Here is a 23787-nt window from a genome sequence, read left to right as displayed (position 1 = left end):
TGTTGATGAAGGTGTGGAGAAATTGGAACCCTCATACGTCAATGGTGGAAGGTAAAATGGTACAGCGGCTGAGGGAAAGTTTGACAGTTCCTCAAAAAGTTAAATGTACAATTTCAATATGACCCAGCAACTCCACTCCCAGGTATATACCCCAAATAATTGAAAACAGGGACTCAAATACTTGTACAGGAACATTCATAACAGCACTATGAACATTAGCCAAACGATAGAAACAACTCAGCTGGATGAATCGATAAACTTATGGTACATATCCACAATGGTATACTTACTATAAAAAGTATACTTAGCTATAAAAAGGAATGAAGTACTGCAAACATGCTACAATGGATCAACCTCAACAACACGTTAAAGAAGCTAGACCAAAAAAGTAATACACATATTGTATGATTCTCACATGAAATATCTGGATGTAAATCCATAGAAATAGGAAGCAGATTGGTGGTTGCCAGGGACAAGTGGGGAGGAGAAAATGGAGAGTAACGGGGCTTTATTTTGGAGTGATGAGAATGTTTTGGAGCTAGATAGAAGTGGTGGTTGTACACCCTTGTGGATGTACTGCCACTTAATCGTTCACTTAAAAAGTTAATTTTGTTATGTGAATTGCATCTTAATTAAAAGCAAGGATAACATTCAATCCTGGACATTATCCTTCCTTTCCATTTAGTGTCAGGCCCCTGTTAGAATTCTCGTCCGGTTTGGTCAGTGCACTTAAGATGTGGAGAAATTAGAATGCAGTTAAGAGGGAGGATAAAACTGATTAAGGTAGTGCTTTTCTAGGTTTCCCCTAAACAATTTAACAGGTGGATAGTGGCACCACTTATAAGATGGAAAAACCAGCTGAAGGAAGATTTGGGGGAGAAGTTAAGAGTTTTATCTTGGGCCTGTGTTTTGCAACCAGAGTGTAAAAGACACGTTAACTCTTCAGTGGAGAAGCACTAAAACTAGAAATGGATCAGAATTTTCTCTTTGGATGTGACTTCTCAAGGATGGTCTTGTCACTTCAGTGCCTGGTCAAATGACAAAGATGGGCAATCTTTTCCTGAAGGTCCAAGCACCTGAACATGGCAGGGTGACCTCAGATTCCGATATGCTCAGAACAACCCTGGTTCATGCCTATTGTCCCCCATGTAATTAATACCACTCTCAAAAATGTCTCATTTTGTGCAATAAATTATGTCATCATTGTTGTAGAAAATAAATGAAATTAATTAATCCTTCCAATACAATGGCAGGTATAGCAGGCTTGAACACATCTTGACAGTGAAGAAACATACGAATATGCAGCTGCTTATTTTCAGATGTCTCAGAACTTATTTCAGAAGTTAATAGTCTAAGAGGTAATTTTATTATTCTTACATCTTAAGCAAAGATTAACCATATCCCTTCCCCTTTCCTTCCAATTTATATGATCAGAGTTTTAGAATTGCAAGGGGACCTGAGAAGGTATATATTCCTATTGTCCTTTCAGTGAACACATGTGTTTTATGACATCAGAGACAGCTGGTCATATGTCTCCATTGGTCATCTCGACAGTAACATCTCCAAATCCACAAATAGGCACTGTTCAATCTTACTGAAAAACAGGTTTTGTCCTGAAAATTAGGGATCCAGTAACTGAAGGTATGTTCTTGTTGTCTGAATTAGTTTTGTTGCCTTCCATCACAAGCTTGTAATATATTGTAACTTTAAGTCCAATAAAACATGGCTTCACTCTACTAGCAAAAAAACCCAACAAAATATCAAGAGATCCCATTCCCAAAAAAGAGACTTACAGAGTTTTTAAAAGCATGTTTATGTGACTGCACATAAATGTTTGTGTAAAAAGAGCATTGACAGTTGATACCACAAAGATTACAGTAAGAAAAAGCACTTTATGACAGTATTTCACAAATTCACAAGGATCACTTTAATATACAAAGCAACTGCTACCATTCTGAACACAAAGCAGCTATTATGTACATAGTGTTAATAAAATGCATTGTAACTCAGTACATTTTTTTCTTTACACATAAAGCACAAAAAGATTTAGGTAAAAAAATTAAAACAGGGATGTTTCTAGAATGTAGGGAATTTTATTAGAAATGTATTTCCCTCATTATTTATTTATTATTTCAACTCCAATAGAAACATCAGAGTTAAAAATCAATACCCTGTTTTGTGCTGACAGTTTTGGGGGAAGTCTTTACCCCAATCCTCAAGGAAAAACCAAAAAGCCAAACACCTTTCTAGGAACTTCCCTGATTATTTTGCTTTTAAAAAGTTTCAAGTGATATATCTGGGTTAGAAATAATTCCTTTTGTAGGGAGTGGGGGAGTTACAACTGACATGTGGACAAATCAGTCAAGGACAACTTTACATGGAAAACTGCTAACTAGCACTCTTCGTTGCCACCCCTAATAAATCTATACTCAAAAAAATGTTGACAAATTATTTCCCACTTTTAATATAAATAATTTTATTACATACACAAATTGGAGTGGCACTTGGATAAAAATACATCTATAAAGCATTTACCAATTCAATTTTAAAAACATAAGAAAATAAAACCTCCCAAACACAATGATAGATCATTTCACTTGGCCAACAAACATAAAATCATTATTTGCAGAGATTTTCTTCCTTCCCTACCAATTTTTAAACTATCTCAGATTTACTCTCACATCTCTGAGATGCTTCTCAGACAAAAGCTTCGAAATGCCATACTTCTATAGGCAAGTAATGTTAGGTCAAATGTGAATTTCCTACTCTTTGATAATTTTCAAAGACATTTCCAGAAGATTGTTCATTTCCTTTTACTTGCTGGTGAGAATAATTAAAAATGTATCATGTCATACCCAGCTGGGACCTGCACCCACCGTACCAGAATGCAGACAGGTCAGTATTTTCTTTCTGTGCTAAAACTGCCTGTTTATAATATCAACTTGCATCACCGGCTTTGTTCTATTTTATTTATATATTTTTAAAATTTTTCTTTTTTTAAAAAATAAATTTCAAGCTAAAACACCTGAAATATAATCCCTCCATTCAAACGTTATCTGGTCCCTCTTAAAGTCGGTCTGCCCCCTGAGGACACATACAAAGGCTTAAGCTACATTCACTAATCAATAAGAACTTATCATAAGCAGATGAGACAGATGGAACTTCAGCACCCTGTTTATTTGAAAATTTTCCATACTGACTCAGCTTCATGATATGTTCAGCCCCTCAAAGATTAATGCCTCTCCTAGCCATTGATTCTACAATGTCAAGGAAACCAGTTCCTAGTACATACAGTGACTGTGTAGTCAACTTAATAGTCAACATTATTACATTAAGAATATTCAAGATGTAAGCCACCCAACAAAAAGTTCTAGTTGTGCTTTGTACAACTGAGTGAACAAATTTATCTCACAACTCTTCACCTTCAGGCTTACTATGCACACTTTACTTTATCCTTCCTCATCTGCAATCAGTCAAATTTAGGCAGCATTTCTTTGATGTTAACAAAGCCATTAAAAATGAAAATAATTCAGTAAAATGATTACATGTGGTCTCTGTGAAGACAATTGCTCTAAAAAGTCTTGTACTATTCTAGACAAATTAGTGGACATTTTGGCATACTATGTACAGTATTAATGTGGTGAGGATAAAGTCTCATTAAAAATTGAAAATAAGTATTATTCACTTGAGTTATTTTCCCTTCAATCTTTATCCAAGATGAAAAAGAATAAAACAAGGTTTGAGCCCGTCTTTTAATTAAGTGGGCTAGTCATATCTAATTTCCTGATGTTCTTCTTTTACAGCTGTTTTTAAGGCTAGCTTTTAGGTGCTAAAATATTTTAATTAATGAAAAACTTCCATTTAAAAAGTCACATGATTTGAAGAGAGGAGAAAGACTAAAAAGTTGAGAATTACTTGATGAGGGAATTTCTTAAGTTGCTAATACCCAAACTGGGTCATTTTAAAAAGTGCAAGTTACACCAGACATTTACAAAGGACAGAATGTAAATATATTCCAAATAAATATACAACTTTTCTATTAGGTCCATGGGGGAAAAATATACCAACAGCTTTCAGGGCTACAAAGGCAACAAAAATAAAGCCTCTTGAAAATAACTGAAAAGGTATGTAACACTATTCTAAAACCCACTTTAATTCAAGATCTTAACTTTAAGATATATTAGCCCTATTTAATCCTGCAAAATGAAGCAACCGTGATCTTCAAAATAAACAGAGACCAATTTCTGGTAATAGCTGACTATAGCTGATCATAGAATTAAAAACTTGTTAAATATGAAAAGAAATCTAGATTGAAGTCACTTCAAGTAAGTAAAAGCATCCTGGTTTAAACAAACATATTTCCTCCTAAGCCTTTGTATGATTCCACATGTGACTCCAAAAGGTCAAAATGATAGTAGGGATTTGTCCTGAGAGACAAACTTCAGCCAGATGACATCTGATGGAATAGGCTGCCTGACTGGTATTGTGCTTTCAGAGACTAGCACTGCTGCTGACCTACTGTCAAAACACATTTTCTGACAAAACCCCTGCTCAAATGAAATGCCAAAATTCCTCCCCCAGGATGATTTTTGAAAAAATCAGTGGTTCCTTTAAAAAGCTATCTTCAAAATGTTCTTACCACTGTTATAGCTGCCACAGACAAATCATAAAAACCAAATACTTTTGGGGGAGATGCTTTCAAGTGACTAGTAACATATTTAAAAGTATCAAGCCAAAGAAAACTAATAAAAAATAAAACACTTGGAAGAAGATTAGAAGATAAAATCAATTGTTGAGTGCTGGAGTAATGCAGTCATAGAAACTACCAGAAGGGATGCAACAGAACACACAAAAATGTAAAATTTCATCTGACCTCAATATACTATAATACTCAGCATTCCTGACTTAAGAGCTCTCAGAGCTTTAGATTATATACTGTATGTATATATATATATATGTACACATATATTATACAAATGCCACCCCCCCAATAATATCTAAATGAAGAGAGCACCTATGACAATATTATGGTTGCCAATATGGTACTTGAGTTTGAAAAATAATGAACTTAAAATTGTATCTGATAGCAATTATTTAATAATGAACACACTGGATCTAGCCCTTTCTAAGCCACTTTTCAGTTAAACACTATCAAAGCTTGAAAACTCATAAGAGTAATATATCAAAAATAAACCCCTCCCCACTTCATTTTTATTAGAGTTAATCTGTCCTATAGATAAAAGTGCCACATGGCCCTATATTTGCAAAGTGAGCAATATGAAACTTGCTATTTTCTAGGCAAATCAGTAGCATATATACAAATTCCTATGATGACATTTTTATTCCCTTTTGGCCAATATAAAGAGAAAAACATTTATTACTGGTAATGTGGCCACATATGTTCTTGGCTACAAGGTTTTTAAAAATTATGTCATTTTCTTAATAAAGATTCTCAAAGTTTCATGCTTACAAACAAACCTCCCCACCATTCTTGCATTAAAAAAAGAAAAAACCTGCACAAAAGATGCTTGATTTTTATCTTTATAAACTGAAATCTTCAAGTCTCACCAAAGGTCTAAAACAGATTTAGCAACAGGATACATTTCTCACCTCACCATTAAGTAACTGACTTCAAAACCAGTGCAGTCATCCTCAAGGTATGAAGGACAAGGTCTTTATAACTTATAAATTCATCCAGCTCACATGAATGTGATTGCCTTGATTTATCAGGGACTAAGAGGGCCACCAACTTCCCAGTAAGTAGAAAGCCTCAACTTTGGAAAAAAAGCTTTAGAGAATACAAACTGCTAAACATCAGGCAATTTTTCATTTATAACACTTACGACATTCAAAATGTTCAATTCGACATTTTGACTCAATAAATAATTCCAACTTGTGAACATACTGTGACTTTGCTTGATTTCTGTTAAACCAGTTTTTTAAAATGACATATCTATGCTGTTACACAATTTTTATGCTATAACTTTCCCCATTAGCTCAGCAGGACAAACATCAAACTTTATAGTTGTTTGAAAGCCTTCTTGAGAATCTGGTGAACTGTCCAAACATAAAGACTAAATCACTCAATTCTTAGAATGATGCTCCTTCATAAACTCTGTTCATCCTTGAAAAAAGACAATGGTTTGTTACAAACAAAAATATACCATTTACAAATGTAATTAAAATCTTACTTTTTAAAATGGATCTAGCAATTAACACTTAAATCTTCATATTTTGTTATTAAACAAGCTTGACTTTCTTAAATAACTCTTGACTAAATAAAAAACATTAGTTTTCTAAGTGTCTCAACTCTTTTTTAAAAGGAATTTCCTTCCCAAATGAGAAATTTTTTTATTTTTATTTTTTGAGACAGAGTCTCACTCTTGTCGCCCAGGCTGGAGTGCAATGGTGCTATCTCGGCTCACTGCAACCTGTGCCTCCCAGGTTCAAGCAACTCTGCTGCCTCAACCTCCCGAGTAGCTGGGATTACAGGCGACCGCCACCAGGCCCGGCTAATTTTTTTGTTTTTAGTAGAGATGGGGTTTCACCATGTTGGCCAGGCTGGTCTTGAACTCCTGACCTCAGGTGATCCACCCACCTTGGCCTCCCAAAGTGCTGGGATTACAGGCGTGAGCCACTGCGCCCGGCCCCAAATGAGAAATTATAATCTAATATTATGTCAGTTTCCAATTTTTAAAATTCACCTTAGTCTTTTTTTTTTTAAAGAGTAACAGATTTATCAAGCTTAGTGAATAAAATGAGTAATAATTAAAAGTGGTATTGAAAACAATGTATGATATACACAAATACAGACTTTTAATCAGGAATTAAAATTATAAAATGACAAAGGCTATACAGCATATTGGAAAGCTAAAGCAGAACTAATAACTACTCTTTTTACAAGAGAACAAAAAATGTTTTGTAAGAATGACAATCCAAATATTGCAGTACAGCAGTCATTCAAATATGTCTGGAAATAACTTCCCTTGTGCACATCTAACACTGTACTTTTTATATCCTTACAACTTCTTTCATTTAAAAAATTCAGTAGAGATTCTCTGTTAAATTGTTAATATGGAAAAGATTTAAAATCAGTATTTTTCTACAACATGTAACATTTCATAAACAAATATATATCACTGCTTTATTTGACATCTTGAAGGCTTTCTTGGTGGTGGTATAATGTAAGTGCAATGGGCAACAGTAAATTAGAAATATCTTTTTATGTAAATGAGTGACAATATAAATATTTTTGAAGGTGAGGACAATAACATTTATTTAAAAATCTTGTTATATAACTCAAGGGATTGGTTTACTGATCAGCATTTTACTAAGGATTTAGTACTAACTAAAATATGCTTTGTACTTTTATTTACTTTGATTTAAAATTCAAATACCATGCTTTTTCATTCAGTTGGTTACTTCTTTTAATGTATTCAAAAATGTTGAACACATACAGAACTGAATTAAGAAGCAACAACTGTCCTATGGAAGAGCTGTATTAGTACAGAATGCTTTTAAGAACCAAGGACAAATTTTCAGTATTGAAGAAGAGAACATACATAGAAAGCACTCCAAATTCATTTCTAATTCCTTCAATACCATATTAAAGTTCTTTTTAGAGGGTATGTCTCTTAACAGTTTTACATAATTCACAATGAGAATGTGAAAACATGTCAATTTGGCAATCAACACTTCTTCATTGCACCTTACTTACTTTATGCATGCGGCCCACACATTACTTCAGCTCAAGAGGCTGGGGTAATTCTGTCCCTAAGGCAATCAAGGAGCTCAGCACAAACCTTGAAATCATTTTAAAAAAGATTTTCTTTTCCTCATTTCTCCCATCAATTTACAAGTAAACAAATTATTACTTCTTGAGGAGGGTGGGGGTTGAAAAGCAGAAGTCTCTTCATGATTCCTGGCGTTGAAAATTTCTTGAGGGGAGAAGTGGAGGCAGGTGTTGGAACATTCACAGTTTAATGCAAAAGCACAAATGAATGAAATTCTGTAGTTGCTTTCAGGCAGTTTTGCGCATAGAAAAAAAGAAATGTTTAGAAAATAAAATGTTTATTTTGTCTTTCAGGTTGTGGCCAAGCCAGTCCATTTTCCACCTTAACAGGTGAAAATTTAAATCCCAAATTAATCTGATTTGTGGCAGTAAAGGTCCTTAAGTGCTTTTAGCTCCTCAATCAATGTCTTGTTTTGATTTTCAAGCACTGCCACTCTGTTTTCTAAACATTTCACATATTCTTTCTTCTTTCTACGACACTCTCGAGCTGCTTCCCTACAAGCAAAAGATGGGAAAAATAATGCAAATGATTTCCACATATTTATTTTGGATTACCTTTTTTTTTTCTTTTTTAAAGAAATAGCTCACAGCAACCAACATTTTAGTATATATTAAGAATTGGAAAAGATATACAGAATGACTTGGAAATTACCTTATATTAAAAATTTTAATCTGGCCAGGCGTTGTAGCTCACGCCTGTAATCCCAGCACTTTGGGGGGGGCCAAGGCAGAGGGGGGTCACCTGAGGTCAGGAGGTCAAGATCAGCCTGGCCAACATGGCGAAACCCCTCTCTACTAAAAACACAAAAATTAGCAGCATGTGCCTGTAGTCCCAGCTACTTGGAAGGCTGAGGTGCGGGCATCGCTTGAACCTGGGAGGCAGAGGCTGTAGTGAGCTGAGATTGCGCCACTGCACTCCAGCCTCAGTGACAAGAGTAAGACTCCGTCTCAAAACAAACAAACAACTCCATAAACAAATAAGACCTAAATGACCACTTAAAAATTATACCTCTCACTATTAAGATATTCTGCGTAATTCCTGCAAAACTTGAAATTCTATCCATATCAACAACTAAGAAAACATTAAAGCTAAATTTCAATGTGTAACAATCCTTTAAATAGAAAATCTTACAAACTAATCATTTCAGGGCATTTAAAAAATCTAACAGTCTCTTCAATAAATGGTGCTGGGAAACCTGGATATCCACTGCAAAAGAATGAGGTTGGACCTCACCTTATGTCATACACAAATATTAACTCAAAATAGATCAAAGACCTAAACATAAGACCTAAAACTATAAAACTTCTAGAAGAAAACACTCTCTGACATTGGATTTGGCAGTGATGTCTTAAATACAATACCAAAAGCAGAGGTAACAAAAGCAAAATAGACAAATAGGGCTATATCAAACTAGGAAACTTCTGCATATCAAAAGACACAATAAATAGTAAAAAGGCAACCTACAGAATGATAAGAAATATCTGCAAATCATGTATCTGCTAAGGGGTTAAGATATAGAATAGGCAAGGTGTACGGCTCATGCCTATAATCACAGCACTTTGGGAGGCTGAGGTGCGAGAAATCTCTTGAACCCATGTGTTCAAGACCAGCCTGGGCAATATAGTGAGACCCTATCTCTACAAAAAATATTTTAAAAATCTAGCCAGGTGTGGTGGCACATGCCTGTAGTCCCAGCTGCTCAGGAAGCTGAGGTGGGAGGACTGCTTGAGCCCAGGAGGTCTTAGGTTGCAGTGAGCCATGATCCTGCCACCTGCATTCCAGCCTGGGTGACAAACCAAGACCCTGTCTCAATTAAAAATTAGTTAGGTGGTGTGTGTCTGTAGTCTCAGCTACTCAGGAAGCTGAGGTTGGAGGCCGGGAGGTCGAGGCTGCAGTAAGCCATGATCATGCTGCTATAGCACAGCTTGGGAGACAGCTAGTAAGACACTGTCTCAAAATAAAGGAAAAAAAAAAAAAAAAAAGATCTAAAAAATAAAAAGAAATTTTGAACCCAACAGCAAAATAACCCAATTTAAAAAATGGGCATAGTGACTTGAACATAGATTTCTCCAGAGATATATAAATGGCCTATAAAAAGATGCTCAACATAGACCGGGCGCGGTGGCTCATGCCTGTAATCTCAGCACTTTGGGAGGCTGAGGCGAGTGGATCACGAGGTCAGTTCAAGACCAGCCTGGCCAACATGGTGAAACTCCATCTCTACTAAAAATACAAAAATTAGCTGGGCATGGTGGCAGGTGCCTGCAGTCCCAGCTACTTGGGAGGCTGAGGCAGGAGAATCGCTTAAACCCGGGAGGTAGAGGTTGCAGTAAGCCGAGATTGCGCCACTGCACTCTAGCCTGGGCAACAGAGCAAGACTCCATCTCGGGGGGAAAAAAAAAAAGATGCTCAACATCACTAATCATTAGGGAAATGCAAATCAAAACCACTAGTTATCACCTCACAACCATTAGGATGGCTACTATCAAAAACCACCACCAGCAGAAAATACCAGTTGTTGATGAGGATGTGAGGAAACTGGAACTCTTGCATACTGTCGGTGGGAATGTAAAATGGTGCAGCTGCTATGGAAAATGGAATGGAGGTTCCTCAAAAAATTAAAAACAAAATTTACCATATGATCCAGCAATTCTACTTTTTCCTACATATCCAAAAGAATTGAAAACAAGGTCTCAACACCTGTGTTCATTGCAGCATTATTCACAATAGCCAAGAGGTGGAAGCAGCCCAAATGTCCATCAGCAGATGAGTGGTAAGCAAAATGTGGTATATACATACAATGTAATATTAATATTATTCAGACTTAGGAAGGCCCTCTGCATGCTAAAACACAGATGAACCTTGAGGGCATTATGCTAACACAAGCTAGTCTCAAAAAGACAAATATTGTGTAATTTCTCTTATGAGGCATCTAAAGTCAATGATATTCATAGAAACAGGACTTAGATTGGTGGCTGCCAGGGGCTTGGGGGAATGAGGAAATGGGGAGTTGTTGTTTAATGGGTATAGAGTTTCAGTTTTGCAAGATGAACAAGTTCTGGAAATCTGCTGCACCACAATGTGAATGTACTTAACACGACTGAACTGTATACTTAAAACTGATGAAGATGGTAAATTTTGTTATATTTTTTACCATGATTAAAAATAATATTATTTAAAAAATCTAACATAGATTAAAAATAATTAAAAATTATTCTTTAGCAAGTTACTCAATCTAAACCACTAAATTATTTTTTTAGCTCTGTGTGGTCAACGGCCACAATCTTGTTACTTAAATCTTAATTTTCTGACTGTAAAAAAGACATGGTAATATTTTCTACCTCAAAAGGTTTGTGAGAACTGGTGCGGTGGCTCACCCCTGTAATCCCAGCTCCCAGCACTTTGGGAGGCTGAGGCAGGCAGATCACTTGAGGCCAGGAGTTTGAGACCAGCCTGGCCAACATGGCGAAACCCCATCTCTACTAAAAATACAAAAACTAGCTGGGGATGGTGGCAGGTGCTCATTAATCCCAGCTACCTGGGAAGCTGAGGCAGGAAAACTGCTTAAACCCAGGAGGCAGAGGTTGCAGTGAGCCAACATAGCGCCACTGCACTCCACCCTGGGTGATAGTTTCCGTTTCAAAAACAAAAACAAAACAAAAAGTTTGTGAGGATCAAATGAGTTAATATATGTAAAGCACACAATATAATGCCTAGAATGTTGAAGATGTGTTAGCTATTATTATTTTTAGGTAACTTAAAATGGTAGTATACTGCAATTCCATTGATGTCTTCATCCTCATGTAGCCTATCGATTCAGAAAAAAGTACCATTTGCTTCTATTTTTCATTTTTATTTTTGAGATGGGGTCTTGCTCTGCTGCCCAGGTTGGAGTGCAGTGGCACAATGAGGGCTCACTGCAGCCTTGACCTCCCAGGCTCAAGTGATCTTCCCATCTCAACCTCCCAAGTAGCTGGGACCACAGGCAGGCACCACCATGCCCAGCTAATTTATTTTATTATTTTTTGTAGAGACAGTGTCTTGCTATGTTTTCCAAACAGGTCTTGAATTCCTGGACTCAAGCTATCCTCCTTGCCTCAGCCTCCCAAAGTGCTGGGATCACAGGCATGGGCCACCGCACCCGGCCTTGATACAAATTTTAAGTAAGTACGACTGATTTGCTAAAGTATGACTAATATGCTAAAGGCTCTAATAGGAACGGTGGATAACATGTGAGATCAGATGGGTTATTTCAGTAGTGGCATGGAAATTATGAAAAGGAATCAAATGGAAATGAGACAAAGAATATGTCTGATGTACTCGTAAGTAAAACTGACACAACTGAGGAAAGAATCAGTGAACTTGAAGACAGAACAACAAAAAGCTGTGTGACAGTCTCCAACATCTTAACATATTTATAACTGTAATCTCAGAAGAAGAGGGAGGACAGGACGGAAAAATATTTGAAGAAAATATATCTGAGAATTTTTTTGTTTTTTGAGACAGAGTCTTGCTCTGTCGCCAGGCTGGAGTGCAGTGGCCCCATCTCGACTCACTGCAACCTCTGCCTCCCAGGTTCAAACAATTCCCTTGCCTCAGCCTCCCGCGTAGCTGGGATTACAGGCACACGCCACCACGTCTGGCTAATTTTCTGTGTTTTAGTAGAGATGGGGTTTCACCATGTTGGCCAGGATGTTCTCCATCTCCTTATCTCACGATTTGCCTGCCTTGGCCTCCCAAAGTGCTGAGATTGCAGGTGTGAGCCACCACACCCGGCCGATAATTTTCTAAAATTAATGACAGACACCAAGCCACAGACAGAAGAACAATAAGTAAGATAAATATGGTGGGGATGGGGGAGGAAGGAGGGAAGGGAGGGAAAAATCCCTAGGCATATTATATTTGAAATGCTGAAAATCAGAGGCAGAGGGAGAAAAGGAACATTATATACACACAGATTTCTTGTCAGAAACCATTTAAATCATAAGAAAATGAAGTGACATCTTTTTTTTCTTGAGATGGAGTCTCACTCTGTTGCCAGGCTGGAGTGCAGTGGTGTGATCTGGGCTCACTGCAACCTCCGCCTCCCGGGTTCAAGCAATTTTCCTGCCTCAGCCTCCCGAGTGGCTGGGACTACAGGCATGTGCCACCACGCCAGCTCATTTTTTGTATTTTTAGTAGAGACGGGGTTTCACCATGTTGGCCAGGATGGTCTCGAACTTCACACCTTGTGATCCGCCCACCTCGGCCTGAAGTGACATCTTTAAAGTTCGTCACTTCAAATAAAAAAATGATAAACCCAGAATTCTATACCCAGCAAAAATATCTTTCAAATATGATGATGAAATAAACTTTCTCAAACAAAACTAGAGGGAATTCATTGCCAGGAGATCTGTTTTCTAAGAAATGTAAAAAAGAGTTTTTGCGGCAGAAATATAATAGATTAAAACATGGATTTATATAAGGAAATGAAGACAATTGAAAATTAAATATATGAATGTAAAATTAAAAATTTCTACTTGTGCCATAGTTTGCCAATCCCTGATCTAAACCATTTAAAAGACATGTAGCTCGGTAAAAAGGCAAGAGCTAAGTATATGCCACCTACAAGAATCCCACTTCAAGTATAAACACAGAAGAAAAAGGATGGTGAAGGATATATTATGCAAATACTAATCCAAAGGAGGCTGGCAATGGTGGTTCACGCCTATAATCCCAGCACTTTGGGAGGCTGAGGTGGGCGAATAACTTGAGGTCAGGAGTTTGAGACCAGCCTGGCAAACATGGCAAAACCCTATCTCTATTAAAAATACAAAAATTAGCTGGGTGTGGTGGCGCACACCTGTAATCTCAGCTATTTGGGAAGCTGAGGCATGAGAATCACTTGAACCAGGGAGGTGGAGGTTGCAGTGAGCCGAGATTGTGCCATTGCCATTGCACTCCAGCCTGGGCAACGGAGCAAGATTCTGTCTCAACAAACAAAAAAACCAACCAACCAAACAAACAAAAAACCCAACAACCCAAAGGAAACTGGGGTAGTTTTATTAATATCAGACAAAACAGACTTCTGAAGAAGGTATTGTCAGGGATAAAGAAAGATATTATATAATAATAAAGAGGTCTATCCTCTAAGAAGACATAATTCTAAATGGGAGACCTAATTCTCATGTATGAGGCCAAAGCTAATAGAACTGAAAGGAGAAATGAACAAAGAACTGAATACCTTAATACACTCTCCTCTCAGTGATGACAGACTGAGTCTCAGAGATGACAGAACAAGTAGAAAATTAAAAATGGTATAGTACATCTGAATGACATAATCAACTACACCTATTTGACACTGATATGATACTTGATAATTTAAGAGAATAAAAATAACACAAAGTATGTTCTTGGGCCATAAAACACCTGGGAAGATCCTTGATTATTTGGAAATTGAATATTAAACATTTCTAAGTCTATAGGTCAAAAAAGAAGTCTCAAAGGAAATAAAACAATTTTAAACTGAATGCAAATAAAAATATGACAACCCAAAATTTGTGGGACACAGCTAAGCCAATGCTAACATGGAAATTTACAGCCCATACTTATGTTAGAAAAAAAGGGCTTAAATCAATTATTTATATCAAGGGTTGCCAAACTTTGCTTCCCTGCTTGTTTTTGTAAATAAAGTTTTACTGGAACACAGCCATGCTCATTTGTTTTTGTATTATCCATCGCTGCTTTGGTATTACAACGGCAGAGTTGAGTAGTTGTGACAGATCACTGGGTCTGCAAAGCCTGAAATATTTACTCTCTGGCCCTTTATAAAAGATTTGCCAAACTGATCCAACTATTGTCTTAAGAAACTAGATACCTGCAGATGTTTTCTTAGAAACTGAAATAAGACAAAGGTATATATTAACAGGAAAAAATTTACAGTTAATGGAGAAAGAAACTATAAAGAGAACAATTAAAAAAACCAAAGCAAGAGAAAATAATAAAGATTAGAGTACAAATCAATACAATTCTTTTTTTTTTTTGAAACGGAGTCTCGCTCTGTCACCCAGGCTGGAGTGCAATGGCCTGATCTCAGCTCACTGTAAGCTCCGCCTCCCGGGTTCCCGCCATTCTCCCGCCTCAGCCTCCCGAGTAGCTGGGACTACAGGCGCTGCCACCTCGCCCGGCTAATTTTTTTGTATTTTTAGTAGAGACGGGGTTTCACCGTGTTAGCCAGGATGGTCTCGATCTCCTGACCTCGTGATCCACCCGCCTTGGCCTCCCAAAGTGCTGGGATTACAGGCGTGAGCCACCGCGCCCGGCCAAATCAATACAATTCTAAGGAGAAAACTAATGAAACTAAGAATTTTGGTTGCTTAAAAACAATCAACAAAATTGATAAACCTTTAGCCAGACTAACTAAAAGGAAAGGAAGGTGGCTGGGGTGGGGGTGGCGAATAGAGAGAGAAAGAGAGAGAAGACAAAAATTGTCAATGTTAGGAATGAAGGGGGGGACATCCCTACTGACATCCCACACAGTAAAAGAATAATTAACACTACAAACAACTGTATGGTCATGAATTTGATAACTTCCAAGAAATGGACCAATGTCTTAAAAACACAAACTTCCAAAACTCACTGAAGAAGAAATAGTCTGAATGATCCCATTATCTATTAAAAAAAAAAAAAAAACTTCTCAAAATAGAAAACTCCAGGCCTATGTGGGTTCACTGGCAATTTCTACCAACCATATTAAGGCTTAAATAATACAAATATTACAATCTCTTCCAGAAAAACAGAAGGGAAGGGAAGACTTCCACCTCATTTATAAGGTCAGCATTACCCTAATGACATGAACTCATGACAAAGAAACTAAAGTCCCATATTAGCCATAAACGTAGATGTAAAAATCCTCAACAAAATATTAGCAAATTGAATTCAGTAATGTATAAATGATACCTCATGACCAATTTGGGGGTTCATCCCAGGAATGCATGCATATCTCAAAATTGGAGTATGAATGTAATTCACTCTAATAACTAAGTAAGAGAAACGACATAATCACCTCAGTAGATTCTGGAAAAGCATTTGACAAGATTAAACAACAATTTATGATGAAAACTTTCAGAAACTAAAAATCAAAGAGTTTTTTAAAACATGTAATAAAGAGCTTTTACAGAGACCCTACAGCTATTACATTATTTAAGGTCCCCCAAAGGTGTCCATGTACTAATCTCTGCAGTCTGTGAGTATGTTACCTTACATGGCAAAGGGGAATTAGGTTGCAGATGGAATTAAGGTTGTTAATTAGCTCATCTTAAAATAGGAAAATTATCCTGGGTTACCTAGGTGGGCCCAGTTAAACCACAAGCATTCTTAAAAGTAGAAGAGGAAAGCAGAAGAAAACGTGACTACAGAAGGACAGAGATACACTATGTTGAAGATGGAGAAAGGGGGCCATGAGGCAAAAATGTGGGTGGCCTCTAGAAGCTAGAAAGGGCAAAGAAACACATTTTCACTTAGAACCTCCAGGAAGGAATGCAGTCCTGCTGACACCTTCATTTTAGCCCAGTGAGACCCAATGAAGGCCTCTGATCTTACAGAACTGGAAGACAATAAATTTGTGTTGTTTAAGCCAGTAAGTTTGTGGTAGTTTGTGACATGCAGCAATAGAAAACTAATATACCCCCTAAGATCAAGAATAGGGCAAAGATGTCCTCTCTCACCACTCCTATTCAACATCACAGCGCAAGTCCTAGACACTGCAATAAGGAAAAAAAAATTAAAAGGCATGCAGATTAGAAAGAAATAATTAAAACTGTCCATATTTGTAGGTGACATGATTATTTGTGTAGAGAATCCCAAGGAATCGACCCCCCCCACAAAGCTCCTAGAACTAGTAAGTAAATTTAGAATGGTCATAGGATAAAAGTTAAATATATAGAAGCCAATTTTATTTCCATATACCAGCAATGAACAATTGAATATACCATTTCAAATAGCACATGTCCCTGCCCCCACCCCCCCAAAAAAAAACAGAAAACAATTTATACTTGGGTATAAATCCAGTAAGATATGTACAGTATCTATATGCTGAAAGATAAATTAAGATTATATTGTATTCATGGAATCAAAAACTAAATATTGTTAAGATGTGACTTCTTCACAATTAGATCTATAGACACAACACAGTCCTAACCAAAATTCTAGCATGCTTTCCGTAGACATCAACAAGCATATTATAAATATATTAAAATGCAAAGGAACCAGAACAGCCAAAACAATTTTAAGAACAAAGTTGGAGGACTCACACTATCAAATTCAAGACTTACTATAAAAGTACAGAACTCAAGGCAACATGGTATTGGCTAAAGGACAGACACAAAGATCAATGGAAAGATATCCCAGAAACAGACCCACAAACATATGGTCAATTAATTTTTGAAAAAAAAAGCAAGGGCAATTCAATAGAGAAAGAATAGTCTTTTAAACAAATGATCTGGACAAATGGATGTTCCTATATTAAAAAAATGGATCTTGACACATCCTCATACCTTATACAAAAGTAAACTCAGGAGGAAATTACAGATCTAAATATAAAACTCTTAACATAAAACAACACTTTTAGAGGAAAACAAAGTCTGTGTGATACTGATTTAGGCAAAGAATTCTTTTTTCCCTTTCTGGTTGACATAAAATAATTGTACATATTTATGAGATACAGTGATATTCTGGTATGTGTATACGGTATATAATGATCAAATTATGGTAACTAGCATATCCATCACCTCAAACTTATTTTGTTGGGTTCTGAACATTCAGAATCCTCACTTCTAGCTTTGTGAAAATACACAAGTTGTATTTAACCATATTCACCCTATGGTGCTACAGAACACCAGAACTCATTCTATCAACCTAGATGTAAGTTTGTATCCATTAACCAATCTCTCCCCATGATTCCTATCTCACCTTCCCTTCCCAGGCTCTAATACCCACAATTTTACTATCTACTTCCATGAGCTCAAAAAATTTTTAGCTCCCACATGAGTGAGAAAATGTGGTATTTATCCTTCCATGTTTGAGTTATTCTGCATAACCCATAATGTCCCCCAAGTTCATCCATATGGCCACAAATAATGAATTTTCATTCTTTTTAGTGGCTCGATAGTATGCCACTGTGTATATATACTGCACTTTTCTTTATCCATTGATAATGTTGATGGATATTTAGGTTGATTCCCTATCTTAGCTACCGTGAAGTGATGCAATACTGATTTCCTTTCTTTAGAATAAATACCCAGTAGTAGGATTGCTGGATCATATGGTGGTTCTTTTAGTTTTTTTGAGAAACCTCCACACTATTTTCCATAATGGCTGCATTAATGTACATTCTGACCAACGCTGAGAAAATTCTAACACAAAGAGTTAGAAAGAGTTCACCTTTTTCTGCATCCTCATCAATGTTTGTTACTTTTTGTCTTTTTGATAATAATCATTCTAACTAATGATACTTCATTGTGATTTTAATCTGACAATTAGTAATGTTGAGCTTTTCAAATATATTTCTTGGCTATTTGTATGTTTTCTTTTGAGAAATGTCTATTTATACCTTTTGCCCACTTTTTAATAGGATTTTTTTTCCCTGTTAGGTTGAGTTCCTTGTATATCCTGTTTATCAGTGCCGTGTCAGATGAACAGTTTGTAAGTATTCCTCCCATTCTGCAGGTTGTCTCTTCACTCTGTTGTTTCATTTGCTGTTCAGAAGCTTTTTAATTTAGTATTTCCACTTAACTATTTTTCTTTTTGTTGCTTGTGCTTTTGGAGTCTTAACCATGAAGTTTTTGCCCAGTATAATATCAGGAAACATTTCCCCCATGTTTTCTTCTAGTAGTCTTTAGAGTTTGGGGTCTTATGTTTAAGTATTTAATCCACTTGGAGTGGATTTTTGGGTATGGTGATAGGTAGGTATTTAGTTTCATTCTCTGCACACAGATATCCAGGTTCCCCAATACCACTGATTGAAGAGAGTGTCCTTTCCCCAATGTACGTTCTTGGCACATTTGCTGTAAATAAGTAGATTTATTCCTGGTTCTTTATTCTGTTCCACTGGTCTATGTGTCTGTTTTTATATTAATACTATGTTTTGGTTACTACAGCTCTGTAGCATATTTTGAAGTCAGGTAGTGTGATGCCTCCCATGTTGTTCTTTTAGTTCAAGAATGCTTTGGCTATTTGGGCTCTTTTTGGTTCCGTAAGAATTTTAGGATTCTTTTTTCTATTTCTGTTACAAATATCATTTTATTTTGATATGGATTGCACTGAATCTGTAGATTGTTTTGGGTGGTATAGTCATTTTAACAATAGTAATTCTCCCAATCCATGAGTGTGGAATGTCTTTCCATTTGCCTTCCTTGATTTCTTTCATCAGTGTTTTGCAGTTTTCAGTGTAGTGATCTTTCACCTACTTGGTTATTTATTTATTTTTTGGCTATTGTAAATGGAATTGCTTTCTTCATTTCTTTTTCAGCCAGTACATTATTGATGTATAGAATTGCCGCTGACTTTTGGCCAGGCATGGTGGCTCACGCCTGTAATCCCAGCACTTTGGGAGGCCGAGGCGGGCGGATCATGAGGTCAGGAGATTGGGACCATCCTGGCTAACACAGTGAAACCCCGTCTCTACTAAAAATACAAAAAATCAGCCAGGCGTGGTGGTGGGTGCCTGTAGTCCCAGCTACTTGGGAGGCTGAGGCAGGAGAATGGCATGAACCCGGGAGGTGGAGCTTGCTGTGAGCTGAGATCACACCACTGCACTCCAGCCTGGGCGACAGAGTGAGACTCCATCTCAAAAAACAAAACAAAAAAAGAATTGCTACTGACTTTTGTACGCTGATTTTGTATTCTGCAACTTTACTGAATTTGTTCATCAGTTCTAATAGTTTTTTGGTGGAGTCTTTAGTTTTTTCCATATATAACATCATTTCATCTGCAAACAAGGGCAATTTGATTCCTCTTTTTCCAGTTGGGATGCCCTTTCTTTCTTTCTCTTGATTAACTGCTTTGACTAGGACATCCAGCACTATAGTGAATAAGAATGGTAGAAGTGGGCATCTTTCTCTCATTCCAGTTCTCGGAGGAAAGCCTTTCAGCTTTTCTCCATTCAATATGATGTTAGCTGTGGGTTTATCATACATGGCCTTTACTATGTTGAGGTATGTTCCTTCTTATGCCTAATTTGCTGATTATTTTTATCAAGAAAGGATGAATTTTACCAAACGCTTTTCCTGTGTCTACAGATGTGATCATATGGCTTTTTTCCTTCATGCTGCTGATGTGATATCATGCAATAACACACCATGAGCATATGCAAATATGGTCCAACAATCATACTTGAATCCCTGGGATAAATCCCATATGATCATGGTGTATTATCTTTCTGATATGTTGTCAGATTAGGTTTGCTAGTGTTTTGTTGAGAATTTCTGTATCTATGTTCAACAAGTACAGTGGTTTGTAGTTTTCTTTTGTTGTGCCCTTGTCTGGTTTTGGTATTAAAGCAATGATGGCCTTGGAGAATTAATTAGGAAAAATTCTCTCATCTTTAATTTTTTGGAATAGTTTAAGGAGAATTGGTGTTAGTTCTTCTTTATAAGTTTGGTAGAATTAGGCAGTAAAGCCATCTGGTCCTGGGCTTTTCTTTATTGGTAGACTATTACTGATTCAATATCATTACTCATTATTGGTTTGTTCAGGTTTTCCATTTCTTGATTCAATTTTGATAGATTATATATGTCAAGAAATTTATCCATTTCCTCTAGGTTTTTCAATTTGTTGGCGTATCATTGCTGATAATAATCCCTTATGATCCCCTATACTTCTGTGGTATTAGCTGTAGTGTCTACTTTTAGTTTTTAATTTCATTTATTTGGATCTTGTCCCTCATTTTTTCTTGGCTTATCAATTTTATCTCTTCAAAAACCAACTTTTGTTTTCTTTTTTTTTTTTTTTTTGAGACAGGGTCTCACTCTGTTGACCAGGCTACAGTGCAGTGGCACAATCATGGCTTACTGCTGTCTCAGTTTCCTGGCTCAAGCGATCTTCCCACCTCAGCCTCCTGAGTAGCTGGGTCTACAGGCTTGCAACACACCATGCTAATTTTTGTATTTTTTTTTGTAGAAATGAGGTTTTGCCATGTTGCCCGGGCAGGTCTCGAAATCCTGAGCTCAAGAATCCACATACCTTGGCCTCCCAAAGTGCTGAGATTACAGGTGTGCGCCACCATGTCCAGCCCTGTATTGATTCTTTTAGACTTTATTTCATTTAGTTCTCTGATTTTTACTATTTCTTTCTCTCTACTAATTTTGGGTTTGGCTTCTTCTTTTCTAGTTCCTTGAGGTGTATTGTTAGGTTTTTTATTTGAAATCGTGCTACACGTTCCTGATATAGGAATTTATTGGTACAAACTTCCCTCTCAGCACTGCTTTTGCTGTATCCCATAGGTTTTTATATGTTGTGTTTCCACTTTCATTTGTTTCAATAAATTTATTTCCCTCTTAATTTTTTCACTGACCCAGTAGTCATTCAGGAGCATGCTGAATTTCCATTTATTTGTACAGTTTCTGAAGTTCCTCTTATTACTGTTTAATTCCATTGTGGTCTGGAAAGATACGTTATGTAATTTTGAGTTTTAAAACTTTGTTGAGACTCACTTTGTGGATATATGGTCTATCCTGGAGAAAGTTCTATGTGCTGACGAGAAGAACGGAATCTGCAGCTTTTGGATGAAATGCTCTGAAACTGTTAGGTTCAGTTGGTCTACAGATCATCTTAAGTCTGATGTTCATTGATTTTCTGTCTAGATGATCTGTCAAATGCTGGAAGTGGAGTTTTGAAGTCCCCAGCTATTATTATATTGGGGTCTATCTCTTCCTTCAGCTCTAATGTTCGCTTTATATATCTCATGCTCTGGCATTGGGTGTTACATATTTATCATTTTATGTCCTCCAGCTGAATTGATCCCTCTATCATATAATGACCTTCTTGCTCTCTTTTTACGGTTTTCAACTTAAAGCCTATTTTCTCTGATGTAAGTATAGCTACTCCTGCATACTCTTGGTTTCCACTTGTGTGGAGTTTTTACCCCCATCCTTTTATATTCAGGCTACATATGTCTTTACAGGTGATGTGAGTTTTTTGGAGGAAATACACAGGTTGACTTTTTAAAATCTAACTTAGCCAGTTTATATCTCTTAATTGGGGGATTTAAAATTTATATTCAAAACTGTTATTGATATGTGAAGGCTTATTCCTGTCATTTTTGTTTGCTGATTATTTTGTATATTCTTTTTTTTTTTTTTTTTTTTTTTTTGAGACGGAGTCTCGCTGTGTCTCCCAGGCTGGAGTACAGTGGCGTGATCTCGGCTCACTGCAAGCTCCGCCTCCCGGGTTCACGCCATTCTCCCGCCTCAGCCTCCCAAGTAGCTGAGACTACAGGCGCCCGCCACCACGCCTGGCTAGTTTTTTGTATTTTTAGTAGAGACGGGGTTTCACCATGTTAGCCAGGATAGTCTCGATCTCCTGACCTCGTGATCCACCCGCCTCGGCCTCCCAAAGTGCTGGGATTACAGGCTTGAGCCACCGCGCCCGGCCTATTCTTTGTTCTTTTCTTCCTTTTTTATCTTTATAATTTGGTATTCTGTAGTGCTAACATTCGGTTCCTTATTTTTTTTCCAATTGCATGTTTACTTTACCAGTGAGATTTATAATTTGTATGTTTTAATGATACAGCAGGTATCATCCTGCCACTTCAAGATGTAGGATCCTCTTACACATTTCTTGTAGGACTGGTGTAGTGGTGATGAATTTCCTCACTTTCTGATTGGGAATGACTTTATTTTTCTTTCATTTCTGAAGGACAGCTTTGCTGGGTATAGTATTCTTGGCAGGCCGTATTTATTTCCCCCTTTTAATAAAACTTTGAATATTATTATACCACTCAGAAATGTAAAATTTCTGCTGAGAAATCGGCCTTTAATCTGATTCCCTCATGTGACTTGTTATTTTCCTCTTGCTGTTTTTAGAATTCTTTTTTCTTTGTCTTTGACTTTTGAGTTTGAAAAGAATGTGTCTTAGAAAGGCCTTTTTGGATAAACTGTTTTAGTACATATGAGCTTCCTGTATCTCGATATATATTTCTCTCTCAAGACATGGGAGGTCTTCAGTGATTATTTTGTTAAATAGGTTTTTGATGCCTTTTCCTATCTTTTCTCCTTGTGGCACTCACAAAATTGAATTATTTGTTTGCTTTATGATGTCCTATGTAGGTTTTCTTCATCCTTTTTAGTGTGTGTTTGACTGGGTTATTTTAAAAGACCTGTCTTAAAGTTCGGAAATTCTTCTTCTGCTTGATCTAGTCTATGGTTGAAGTCCTTGACTGTTTTTTATTAAATTCTTCAGTTCCAGAATTTGTTTTTTCTTAAAATATTTACCTCTTTAATTTCTCATTCAGATCATGAATTGTTTTCCTGATTTATTTGTATTGTCTATCTGTGTTCTGTTGTTTCTTGCTGAGTTTTCTTAAGATCATTATTTTCAACTCCTTTTCAGGCATTTTATTGATTACCTGCTCTTTGAGATCTGTTAGTGGAAAATTATTGTGTTCCTTTGGAGGTATCATGTTTCCTTAGTATTTTATGTTTCTCGTGCCCTTATCTTGGTATCTGTGCAACTGCTGCTTTATCCAATTTTATGGACTGGCTTTTGTAGAGAAATACTTTTACTGTAGATGTAGCTATACTGTTAGCTGGGTAGGGTGCTCTGGATTTGATTCTAGGTGGCTTCAGATGTGTTGTCTCTGTATGATTTCTTTTACTGTCATCAATGGTGGTATCTATGATTCTCTCAGGGCATCTATGATTTCTTCAGTGGCTTAGGCTTCGGTTGTCAGTGGAGGCTGTGATAAAGCTTTGCTGAGGATGGGGATGCCAGGTTGGCTGGTATGTGGACACAAAGGTCT

At 36.8% G+C, this 23787-nt stretch overlaps 2 protein-coding genes across 7 annotated transcripts in view; one reads left to right on the top strand and one right to left on the bottom strand.

Moving 5' to 3' along the window:
• METTL21A (methyltransferase like 21A) overlaps positions 1-23787 on the top strand; it is a 46882-nt gene that overhangs the window by 19347 nt on the left and 3748 nt on the right. The window lies entirely within an intron of this gene.
• CREB1 (cAMP responsive element binding protein 1) overlaps positions 1795-23787 on the bottom strand; it is a 79914-nt gene continuing 57921 nt past the window's right edge. For 3 of the 4 annotated variants that reach the window (XM_025404272.1, XM_025404273.1, XM_025404274.1), the window contains one exon: positions 1795-8287. In XM_025404272.1, the coding sequence (XP_025260057.1) occupies positions 8143-8287 (145 nt within the window). In that variant the 3' untranslated portion in view covers positions 1795-8142. The remainder of the gene's footprint in view (positions 8288-23787) is intronic. The other variant, XR_003122117.1, reaches the window with a different exon arrangement.

This window comes from Theropithecus gelada, chromosome 12, assembly GCF_003255815.1.
Source record: "Theropithecus gelada isolate Dixy chromosome 12, Tgel_1.0, whole genome shotgun sequence".
Classification (NCBI taxonomy): domain Eukaryota; kingdom Metazoa; phylum Chordata; class Mammalia; order Primates; family Cercopithecidae; genus Theropithecus; species Theropithecus gelada.
The sequence above is the reverse complement of the archived record's forward strand: the minus strand, read 5'-3'. Positions and strand labels throughout refer to the sequence as shown.